The sequence below is a fragment of the Lathyrus oleraceus genome, chromosome 3 (assembly GCF_024323335.1).
Source record: "Lathyrus oleraceus cultivar Zhongwan6 chromosome 3, CAAS_Psat_ZW6_1.0, whole genome shotgun sequence".
Lineage (NCBI taxonomy): Eukaryota > Viridiplantae > Streptophyta > Magnoliopsida > Fabales > Fabaceae > Lathyrus > Lathyrus oleraceus.
The window spans coordinates 62,793,464-62,805,436 of record NC_066581.1 but is presented as its reverse complement, the minus strand read 5'-3'; the positions used below and the strand labels follow the sequence as shown (position 1 = coordinate 62,805,436).

The 11,973-nt window shown below is 33.0% G+C and overlaps 1 protein-coding gene across 1 annotated transcript; it reads left to right on the top strand.

Moving 5' to 3' along the window:
- The first annotated feature begins 5,386 nt into the window (after window positions 1-5,386).
- Window positions 5,387-8,749, top strand: LOC127132552 (probable polygalacturonase). The gene is made up of 5 exons (XM_051061507.1): window positions 5,387-5,974; window positions 6,408-6,725; window positions 7,001-7,121; window positions 7,213-7,458; window positions 7,531-8,749. The coding sequence occupies exons 1-5, from the start codon at window positions 5,951-5,953 to the stop codon at window positions 8,226-8,228; spliced, it is 1,407 nt and encodes a 468-aa protein (XP_050917464.1). The 5' UTR covers window positions 5,387-5,950; the 3' UTR covers window positions 8,229-8,749.
- The last annotated feature ends 3,224 nt before the right edge of the window (window positions 8,750-11,973 follow it).

Here is an 11,973-nt window from a genome sequence, read left to right as displayed (position 1 = left end):
CAGGAAACTCAACAAGATGTGAATTCATCCTCCAAAAGAAGCAGCCACAAGCAATGAACGAATAAGCAGTAGCTAGCCTACTTGGTTATTTTCCTTATCTTTCAAACATATATGAACACAATGCTTGAATCATTTACCACTTTTATACATAATCGCTACCAATAGTGAAATAAAGTGATGTTTTATAAAAGTATTCTTTTTTGTATGACTATTCATATCGATAGGAAAATTTAGGGTACGACCCAAGATATCGATGCTCGAGACACATAAAGTCAGGGGTGCTATCAGTGATGCTTTATACGTCCGGATAAAACAATCAATTCATCACACAAAGTCAGGTGTGATGTCGGACATACTTTGTAGGTCAGGCTAAAGCAATCAATCTCCCACATAAAGCCAGGGGTATTGTCAGAGACGCATTGTACGTCCGACTAAAGTAACCAATCCCCTGCATAAAGTCAGGGGTGCTGTCGGAGATGATTTGTATGTCCAACTAAAGCAATCAACCCCCTAGATAGAGTCAATGGTGCTATTAGATACGCTTTATATGTCCGACTAAGCAATCAATTTCTCACAGGCAATAACGACCCATCCCCGTCTAGCAGCTAGCCACTCCAGACGTCGTGGTGGGTTGGCCACATGTATACCTCTGACCGGTTTTTCATCTGGGAATGTTCCCATTGACGTCCAATAAACTTCAAGGGAATACCTCATAAGCTCATAAAGATCTGGAGCTATGCACTCGGGATCACGCCGAATACCTCAAAACATATACCAAAAAGTAATAAACTCATATTCCCTTTTTTTCATTGTCGCAACGACATCCAATAAACTTCGAGGGAAGACCTCATAAGTTTATAAATACCCGAAATTGTGCACTTAGGATCGTGAAAAATGCTTTAAAATTGCGGCGTTCAAATAACTTCGAGAGAAGACCTCATAAATTCGCAAAAAAATAAAATCCATAGCCATGTACTCATGATAATACAAAAACACCTTACACTGGTAACAATGACATTTCATTCAACAAAGAAGTATTTTATACAAACTTTTCCATTACAAGGTATTATCAAATAAGTAAAAAAAGAAAGAAAAAGAAAGTGGTCAAGGACCCCGAGAAGCTTACTTCCACAAAGAAATGATCTTCCCATAAATGAAAGCTTGGTCCAACCGTACTTGCTCTCTAGAAAGTTTTAAAGGGTGGTGTATATACTCTACTTGATCCAAAGATTTTCAAATGATTGCAAAACTGCCTCGAGGGTAGAACTCGTACAATTAGCCAACAACTGGATTATCAAAACTTTTTGAGAGCGCAATAGCTCTAATTCCTTGAGAGAAGCCCCCCCGTCTTTCAAGAACAAAAGTAACTTGGTCTTTCATCTCCAAGATCCTCACCAATTGAGCCACTTGGTTAGAAAGAGGACTAACGAGCTTCATGGGAAGCAAAACATTCTCACCCCAGAGAGAGAGAGAGGTAAACGCTTCCTTTTCTTGATGTAGGTATCTATCCTGCTGGAACTTCAGGTTGCAAATGGTTTCCTTCATCCGCCACTTTTCAGCACGATGCCAGTCAGACCAGAAAGCCTCCTAGTGGCCGGATGCACCAAGGGTCAGCAAATCCAAAGTGCGCCGAGCATACCTGGCCAAAGTGCCCATTTCTTCCTCCAGAGTAGGCCCGAAGAGGTTAGCTAGATAAGCACATTCCTCATCCAAAGGAAGGAGTTGGCGACCTACAGTAGAGCGAGATCCAGATCCCATTAATAAAGGGAGAGTAGTCAGGCGCAATACATTTGATGAAGTCAGCAGGTTCTCCATAATGACATTACTTCTGATTAACCATACTCCCCCCTAAGAAGTTGTATCCATTCTTCGCTAACCATGCATTTTGTAGAGTAACGAGTAAAACACATACATTAAAGATATGCATGTCAAAAATACCATAAAACGCAAAAGATTCGACACTTACCAAAATGGTTTTTCTCTTTTAACGAGAACATACTTTTATCAACAAATAGATGTCAATAAGACTCTTCAAATGTTTCTTATCAACCTCCATCACTAGGGTTGCCCCCTTATATATATATATATATATATATATATATATATATATATATATATATATATATATATATATATATATATATATATATATATATATATATATATATCCTAGACTATTGATAAACTTCACCAACTAGTTTTTTTTGTACTGAGTCTCTTCAGAGAGATCCTTTTAGTATATACGAAAGAGTTATTGCCTAGTAGAAAGCGACCATTGGTCCAATACTTGGAGAACATGCCAACACATCTACCATCCACTCGATTAGCAACATCACTAATTGCAATAAGAGCTTCATGACTGATTGGGGCTATCAAAAAGAACCAATTTTCAAAGGGTTGGATTTTCGAAAGAGGTTCAAACCCATGAATAGTTGGCTTGATGCGGAGTAATCTTCTACCTCATTCTGGTATTCTGGGTCATAGAGACATTCGAAGAGGTGAAGGAAGAGAAACACGCAATGTAGTTGTATGTTCTTGTTGGATTAAAATTGGTTGATACCATATTCCTTGGATTTTGATGATAACAAAGTATTTAATAAACAATTGGATATTCTAACATCTATTTAAGTATGCAGGATCATAAGACTGAGAACAAATGTAAAGAAGCTTGAGGATTCCGAATCTGAAGTTCAGACCCTGACTTTGAAGATCACTTCTGAAAACTCTGGCTCTGATGGAAGATCCAGACACTAAAGAAGTAAACTCTGAAGAAATTCAGCCTCTGGTGATCCAGACTCTGAAGCTTCAGAAGTCAAGAAGTAGACTTTGAAGAGACCAACCTCTAAAAGGCGAAGTCTGAAGAAAGTCAATCTTTGAAGCATATTCTGTTAAATCGAGGCAACTTTGATAGAATTAGAGATCTTTTGATCACGTGAAGACTTAAGGATGAATCTCTTCTTTGTTGTTTACGCTTCAACAAATAATTCCTTTTGTAGAAAGGTGCTTTCTTGACGTGTCCAATCAAGTACATAGCCTACCCCTCTTTTTGGTGAAAGTCTTCAATGTCTCTTTTCCTCCTCTCTATATAATATAAGGAGCAAAATACCCAAAGAAGAAGACAAATACACTACAATACAAGACTAAAAAACCTTGACATTTCAAAGAGAAGTCACTCTGTCAAAATAACTAGACTTAGAACCTCTTAACACTGTGTATATTTTTAGAAGTTCTTAAGTCTTAAAATCTTCTTAATTTGTATTCTATCTACACCTCTGATTGTATATATGTGTAGTTGTTACCCAAATCTCTTAACAATTTGGTGAAAGTCTTCAACGAAAAAGACCAATACAATACAATGTAAGACTCAAACATTTTAATAATTATAGATGGTCACAAGTCATAACTAAATTAATTATAATAATATTTATTTATTTTAAAAATCGAATCATTATTTTAAAATAATATAAAAATTATTTTATTTAAAAAATAAATTAAGAACAAAAATTAATTCTAATAATAATTTTCCAAATTATTATTTAACTAAAAATATGAAGTGTTGACAACGATCTAAAAAAAAAACTTAACAATCTCAATATTTATTGAATTTGTTTACTTCATATTGATGTGATTTTCATTTCTTTGAATATTTTCGATTTATTTGGTAATTATACTAGTTTGTTTATATGTCATAACCTTTTGATTTTTTATTTATTTCAATAAATAATTTTTATTTTTATTTTGCTTCAATATTTTTTTTATTGTTTCAATATTTATCTGAATATTTATTTTTTTATCTTACTTGAATTAAAAGGAAGTGTTCATATTTAAAAAATTATGACAAATTTATTTTATAATCTAGAACATAATTAGAATGCCCGATAAATAAAATATTTAGGGGGTGTTTGTTTCGTGGATACAAATGTTATTCCCGGGAATATGACATTGGAATTCACATATTCCCTTGTTTGTTTTAAGTTTTGATAATTTATGCCTGGGTACTTTTTATTTCCAGAAATATGTTTTTTTTCATAAATTTCTCTATTTTTATTCTCATGGCAAAGGATGAGAATCTTATATTCCCACGGGAATATAAAATAACTAACCATAACTTCTCACTCTCATGTTATTTTAACACATTTATTTTTTAATTTTTAATTTTTAAAATTTAATTAAATACAACTTAAAAATATTCCTGTAAACTTTATTAATTTGCCAAACACATTGATGAGAATAAAGTTCCTAACAATAATATTCCTAAGAATGATACTCTCGGGATTATAATTTTAACCCATCAAACAAACACACCCTTAATTAATTATGTAAACAAAATATTTAATACTAAATTTTGAACAAAATAGTAGTTTTAAGACCTTTACTCTAAATATTTAATACTAATCAACAAAATATAAAAAATAATAGTAAGAGAAAAAACAATTGCAGATTGGGTATTCTAAATCGAAATATTAAGAGAACATGAAACAAGTGTTGGCAAAATATTGGGGAGAATTTGAAACAAGTGTTGGCTCTTTTATCTTCTTTTCTAGTACTAAAAATAAGAGACTAGGAGAATGCTTTATACAAAACCATATGTATATATGAATTCGTTCATCCCTATGCTTCACATAGTGGTATATCTAGCATAGGATACCTCTGACTTTGGAAACATTCACTTTTCACATGCCACAAATTTATGACTCAACTTTGTGTCTCTAATCTTGTCTCTTCTAACACCTTGCTCTTCTATTTATATTTTCACTAAATAAAGGAATTTATCTTCAATAACATTATTATTTCATTTTTCATGCTCACTAAATTACTACTACCATTATGTGTGAATAGAGAGATAAAATGGCAGCTGTACGACGACGTTTCAGTAGGTTTAGTCTGACATTGACAAAAAAATAGGAACCGCATAGTCACAGACTTGAATACAGGTTTTGCTTTCTTAGGCTAAATCTTTTGTCTCACTTCCATTTTCCTCTTTCATCTTTCCAAATTCTTCTCTCTTTCATTTTCATTGTTAAATATAAAATAATCAAACAATTATATTAAAATAAAAAAATAATTTTATATTGAAAAATAATAATTTTTTATTTTTATTTTTATTAATACAAATAAAAATATTATGAAAATATAACAAAAAACTTAATTTTAGTAAACTTTTAACCAATTTGAAAAATGAAATCAAACCTATATTTTAAGGGAAAAATACTCCATATTTAACAACTTGATAAGGTTTTATTATTATGTTGACTTAATATAGGAAGAACAAAGAATTAATGATTACTACAATATTACTAGTGCTAATATAGTGTAGACTTTTAGTATAAGAAAAAAATAAAAATAAATAAAAAAATAAAAAAAGTGATAACTTATGATTGACGGAGCTTACGAACTATAGAAAATTGGGGTTTTGAAGAAGTGAAACATCACCATTCACAAACAACAACAACATCAACAACAAAACCATGCAAACCTCAATTTTATGAACAAAACTTCAACCTAGTTTTCTGTTTTTTTTTTTGGAAATCAGTGTCTCCACTTTAACAACAACACAAGATTCAAAAATCAAACATCTTCATTCCATTTCCAACATCTACAACAACTTCCTCACTTTCACTTTCTTCTTCATAACTCTACTATTAATTTCAGTTACACTTTCTCTCTCTTCACTCCTTAGAGAGAGAAACAATTTTCAATTTCAATTTCAATTTCAATTCAACCATTAGAGGGTCCTACTCTTGTTCATGTTTTTGTTAGCAACAACAGTCTCTATCAATGATTTTTGAGGGCTGCTGTGTTTACTCTTCTATCATCAATTCACCCACTCAATCAATATCATCATTCTTCTTCTTTCTTGTTCAGCATTTTTATCTTGTTAACTAAACCCTCTTCTTCAAATTTCTTGTCTTTTTTTTCAATTCAAAAGGTGAAAACGGATCTCATTCATATGAGGAGGTTTTCATCTGTAACTGTGAGTTTTACTTCTCTTTAGCTTTCAATGTTGTTGTTTAATGGACTAATTAAGCAAGATCTATAACTGTTTATTTAATTTTAGTTTGTGCAGATCAAGAATAGTTACTACTTTGATTATGTAGTTGTTGATTTTTATTATGATTTGAGTTCATTGTTCATGCTGATTTTGTGATTTTTTTTTTCAATTTTGATTGTTTTTGTGATAATGTAACTGATCTGAGTGATTTTTGGACTACTCAGACTTGAATTGTCTTTACCTATGTCCAGATCCTACTCGAGTTTCGGAATTTTTTGTTGTTGGTTTAGCTACTGTTTGAATTGAAGAGGAAATTTTTGTTGTTGTTTTAGTAAAATTGATAGAATCCGAAATCGGGAAGGTGCTAATGCTTGTGTTTTGGTTTCACTGATGGTGAATTTTTACGGGTTTGCAGGTTGTGGAAGTGTTTCTGGTACTTGCATTGTTGTGTTGTAGCTCATGGAAAGTGTGGAGCATCACACTTTGCAAAGAGACAAACTTGGACAAAGTTAGGCCTCATAGTGTCAGTATTACTGAATTCGGTGCTGTTGGAGACGGGATCACTCTCAACACGAAAGCGTTTCAGAATGCGATTTTCTACCTAAATTCTTTCTCAGATAAAGGTGGAGCTAAGCTTTTTGTTCCAGCTGGTCGGTGGTTAACCGGTAGCTTTGATCTCATTAGCCACCTAACTTTGTGGTTGGATAAGGATGCAGTAATTCTTGGATCAACGGTAATCAACCACTCGTGTCGCTTTCAGTTTCTGCATACATTTCTTATTCTTATTAATCAATCAATCAATGTTGTTGTGGTTTTTTTTAGTTGATAACTATATATAGGTAATTTTCAAGATATGGTTTAATTTACTCTAAAAGGATTGTGTATTGATTTTTAAAAATTGGTGTGTTGGTAATCTATATGGTAAGTCCTAAAAACCTGTTAGGCTAATCTTCTCGTATCTTGCGGTCTTCGTTTTCGATTCAATTATGATATTTATTTTTGTTACAGAACTCTGAGGATTGGCCGGTTGTTGAGCCTCTACCGTCTTATGGACGAGGACGCGAGTTGCCAGGTGCAAGGCATAGGAGCCTAATCTATGGAAGCAATTTGACTGATGTTATCATAACAGGTTATTTGTTTTCAAATTTAACCGATAATTGTTTTCTCTACACATGTTGGTTTATTGATGCTGTTGTTGTGGTGTCGATGTCTCGATGAAGGTAATGAGGGGATTATCGATGGTCAAGGGAGTATCTGGTGGAGCAAGTTTAGGAACAAGACTCTGGATTATACGCGTCCCCATTTGGTAGAATTGATGAATTCGACCGGGATACTCATTTCAAATTTAACCTTCTTGAATTCTCCGTTTTGGACTATTCATCCTGTATATTGCAGCCAAGTTACAGTTCAGAACGTGACAATTCTTGCTCCTCTTGATTCACCAAACACCGACGGGATTGATCCAGGTAAACTTTCTGCCTATTACTGAAATATTGATCAATAATGAATACAAAAAGACTATTTATACATGTGTGCAGACTCGTCCGATGACGTATGCATCGAAGACTGTTATATAAGTACTGGCGATGATCTGATCGCCATCAAAAGTGGGTGGGATGAGTATGGAATTGCATTTGGTCGTCCCAGCACAAATATCATCATCCACAGACTGGTCGGGAAAACTCAAGTAAGCGCAGGAATTGCTATCGGAAGTGAGATGTCGGGCGGTGTATCAAACGTTCACGCTCAAGATATCCGCTTTTACGATTCATATACAGCAATCAGAATAAAGACTTCACCAGGCAGAGGTGGTTATGTTAGAAACATCTATGTCTCTAACATGACATTGACTAATGTTGATATCGCAATCAGGTTCACCGGTTTATATGGCGACCATCCAGACGATGGTTATGACCCAAATGCTCTACCGGTAATCGAAAAGATTACAATCGAGGACGTGAAAGGAGAAAATGTTAAAAAAGCGGGTCTTATAGAAGGTATAGAAGGCGACAGTTTCGTCGATATCTGCTTATCAAACATAAACCTTAATGTAAGCTCAAACTATCCATGGAACTGCTCTAATGTTAGAGGCTACTCTGACACGGTTTTGCCGGAACCTTGTGAGCCGCTCACGGAGAGAATATTCCCCGACCATTGTTCAGACTGTTACTATTTGTCGAATCACCGAGAAAGTTCAAATGATAAAAAAAGCGATGGTTGGTTTACGTCTTGGTGAATTTCGGAGTTAATAGCATTATCATATCAAAGCCGAAATTTGATTTGGTGCAGTTTTTTCAGCAGGACTAGAATTTCACTTGACATAAGAAGTTGAGTGGAGTTGCTGATCTGTGATTTGTTCATCTGCAGAAACATATACCAAGAGCGATGATTGTTTCGTGTAACGTTTGTGTGCAGCGACGAATAATCGAGTGATTTATCAGAAGAAAAAAAATAGGAAGTTGTATTATTTCATGTCATGCTTTTCTACAGCTACCTTTGGCTTTGGAAAGTGATAAAAAAATGAAATTTTTTTGTGGTTCTTTTTGGTTGTAAGGGAAATATGGTTGTTCTTTCTGACACAGTTCCCTTTTGCTACAATGTTGTTGGACATTGAAGATTTTGCACAAGTTAGAGGATGGTGTTTGTTTGAATAAGGAATCCAATAAACAAACTTGCTAGAAAGGTGGAATCTAATCAATGACATCCTTTTTTACAACCAATAATAAAAAATAGTTATTGTTTGGTGGTTTGGTTTCATTTTTCTTTTGGGTTGGTAGTTACTGGTCAGAGTCTTATCTTGCTGGAAAGCAAAATGAGTACATAAAGGCATAAACCAAAAAATGAAATAAAAAAATCAATGAATTTGGACATTTTATAATCAAAACAAGATAAGATAGTATCTTAAATAGAATAAATATGTAATAAGATTAAAAAATATAGAGATATTGCAATGACTGAATGGTTTCAAGAACACCATGAAACTACTGCTTTGGTGTAGTGAAACACTTATCATGTGGTAAGATTAGCTGCATGCCAACTCAAATTGAAGATTTTTACACGTTCAATTTCAGATTGAATGCCAATAATGCTCCTATAGATAAACTGAACATGGATGTACGCAACAAGATTTTGATTTTTTCTTTTGTTATGTATCTGATCATACATACTTGAATCATCTTGTGCAGAATTATAATGAGTAGTTTTGTGCAGAATCATCTTGAACATAATCATATTGAGCAATCTGGAAATAACATCTTTATGAACCATGCAGAATTAATTCAATTAAATTAAAAGTTACAAGATTTACAGCAGAGTATGCTAAGCACCTTTTGTTTGCACCAACCTCATTCGTTAACAACTTCATCAAACTACTGAACCATGTAGTTGTCAATATCTCTCTGTTTAGTTGGATCCTAATCATTGCAAAATAAGATTATATGAGTCATTTGAGTCAAAAGATGACAAATTTCTTGTCCCACAACATAAAATTCAAGAAAAAAAAAGAAAGTATTAGTGATTGAAAAAAAATGGTTATTGAAAATTGAAATGAAGTAGGGAAAGAAGAAAAGTGGTGTCAAATATTTTGGGCTTCAAATCTTGATTGGTTTTGGTTGATGCTTCAGGTGTTGGGGGAGTTTTTTTTTTACTATGGAGCATTGAACATTGTGGGACTTATTCTTTTAGAGCAACACCTTTGTGAGAGACACACACATATTCATCCAAAACCTTAAGGTGATAGGTGAGTGAGTTCTCTCACTTATAAATGCTCAAGTCTCCATATTTTCAACCAATGTGGAACTATTATCCATACTACTCACACTGGATACATTCTCAACATCAGGCACGTTGCTTCGCAAGCACTGCAGTTCTGTCAATGCAAGTGAACCAAAGTGAGATGATATGTATTCCAAATCATCGACAAATAACATAATTGACCCCTGCATGTTGAAAGAAAAGAACATAAATACATGGAAGCGCATAATAATTGTTTTACAATCTGTGCAATATTGGTGATCATTTTTAAGAGTTTGACCATCAAAATGCATAACTAAATTATCTAAAAGCCATGTTATACATTGTAGTAGTGTGCATGGACCGATGACAAATCTTATAAGAACAATAAGCTTACTTCATTATGACCTACAAATGAAGTGATTCCCCGAAAAGAAAGGGAGTGATTTTCTGATTGATCAAGACTGGTTTGAGAGTCCTGAGAATTATTCATCGCCCTTGCCTTTGTTTCAGCAACAACAAAATATTTTGGCCGTATGATATTGGGTTGCGAGGCACCACCTAATGAAAAAAATCTCAAAAAAAGAAGAAAAGAAAGTGAATGAGCATATAGATAGTGAGTGAGAAAAGAGTAACTGTACCAGGAGGACGAGGGCGTTTGAGAGCTGCTTGAAATTGGCGGAGAAGTTCGGAAGACTTAAGATTCCCATCCATGATTTTATGTTTGATGAAGAACAAACTAGATCTGTTACATTTCAAAACATTCGGTTGAAGAATAATAATATAAACAGAGAAAGAAAGAGATATCTTGAAGTCAGAAGAAGGTCTAAGAAGGGGAAGAGAGAAGAAGGTGACTGCCAGGGTTTTGGAGAAGGGAGGAGAGAAAGATAGGAATTCGTATGTTAATAGAGAAGGACAATAAAGCCACATAGTTAATAGTTCCAAAAAAAATAAAGCCACGTAGATAAAAAATCCAACTAGATTGCCATGTAGGTAAAAGTTAAAGTTTTTTCACAAAGTTTAACAAAAATGACTAATTAGACTAACGAAACCATTTTAAGGGACTAACATGTAACATTTTTTAGATACGGGACTAAAGTGAAATAATAAATTAAGTAAAGTGACTAAAAGATAAATTAAGTCATTATTTAAAGTCCTCTGCAAACATAAATTATTTAAAGTAATCCTATTTTCATTTCCATTTGTCTTGTGTTTCTTGGAGACTGTCCCAAGTGAGCTAATATCCTCGGTCTATGAAAATATAACATTCTATCACCACCATTGTTGTTGTGGTTATTGTTCTTGTTATTTTTGTTATTGTTGTTGTCATCGTTGATGTTTCAGTTGTTTTTTTTGGTTGTTGATAACTTCACAATCATATGGATTATATGTGATTTTGAACATTTGTGTTGGCTTTACTTTTTGTAGATTTGACGAGAAGTCCCTCAATTTTTAGATCAAAAGGAACTATGCTTTTGTCTTGCATATCCTAGCAAACACTTTAGCAATAATAAGAAAAAATATAAAATATAGAAAAAATCAAGGTAATAAAAGTTAGACCGGACATTTATCTGGGTCAAACAGTTAATAATAAAATATTATATATTTTTATTAATTCTTAATATATTACACTTAATAAAATATAATGTTAAACTAAAACGTTTAGTATTTATAAATTTATAATTTTTTAAATCTCTTTTTTTTTCTTTCAAAAAATGCAATTTATTTATTGGAGTAATTATTTATCATTCATCAAATGAATTGAAAACAACAAAAGAATAGAGAATAATTTTTACTTTAGTTTTTATATTTGATTTCTCTATGTTACTCTGTACAAGAGTGATTAAAGAAGGAAGAAGGAAATTAAATCAAACAACATTTTTATTTAAAACGAAACTGTTTATCATATTTTTTATAAATCAAAAGCAAAATTCGGCCTAATCTTAAAAATCGTCTAAACCAGCGGTTTTCCAGTTTTTGACCAGTTTTCGATCGATTTTCCGGTTTAAATCCCAGTTCTTCTGCATGCCAGTTTTTAAGTTCAAATATATCGGTTAGAGTTTCGGTTCCTAGTCTAATTGATTAAACCGACCGATCCGGTCTAACCGGTTGAATCGGCCGGTCTGGTCTGATTCTGATTACCATGGAAAAAATATACACAAATATAAACACAATTTTACAACTTCACTTAAAATGATAATAATAAAAAATAACTTATCTACTCGCTAAAAATATAATTGCGAAACAAT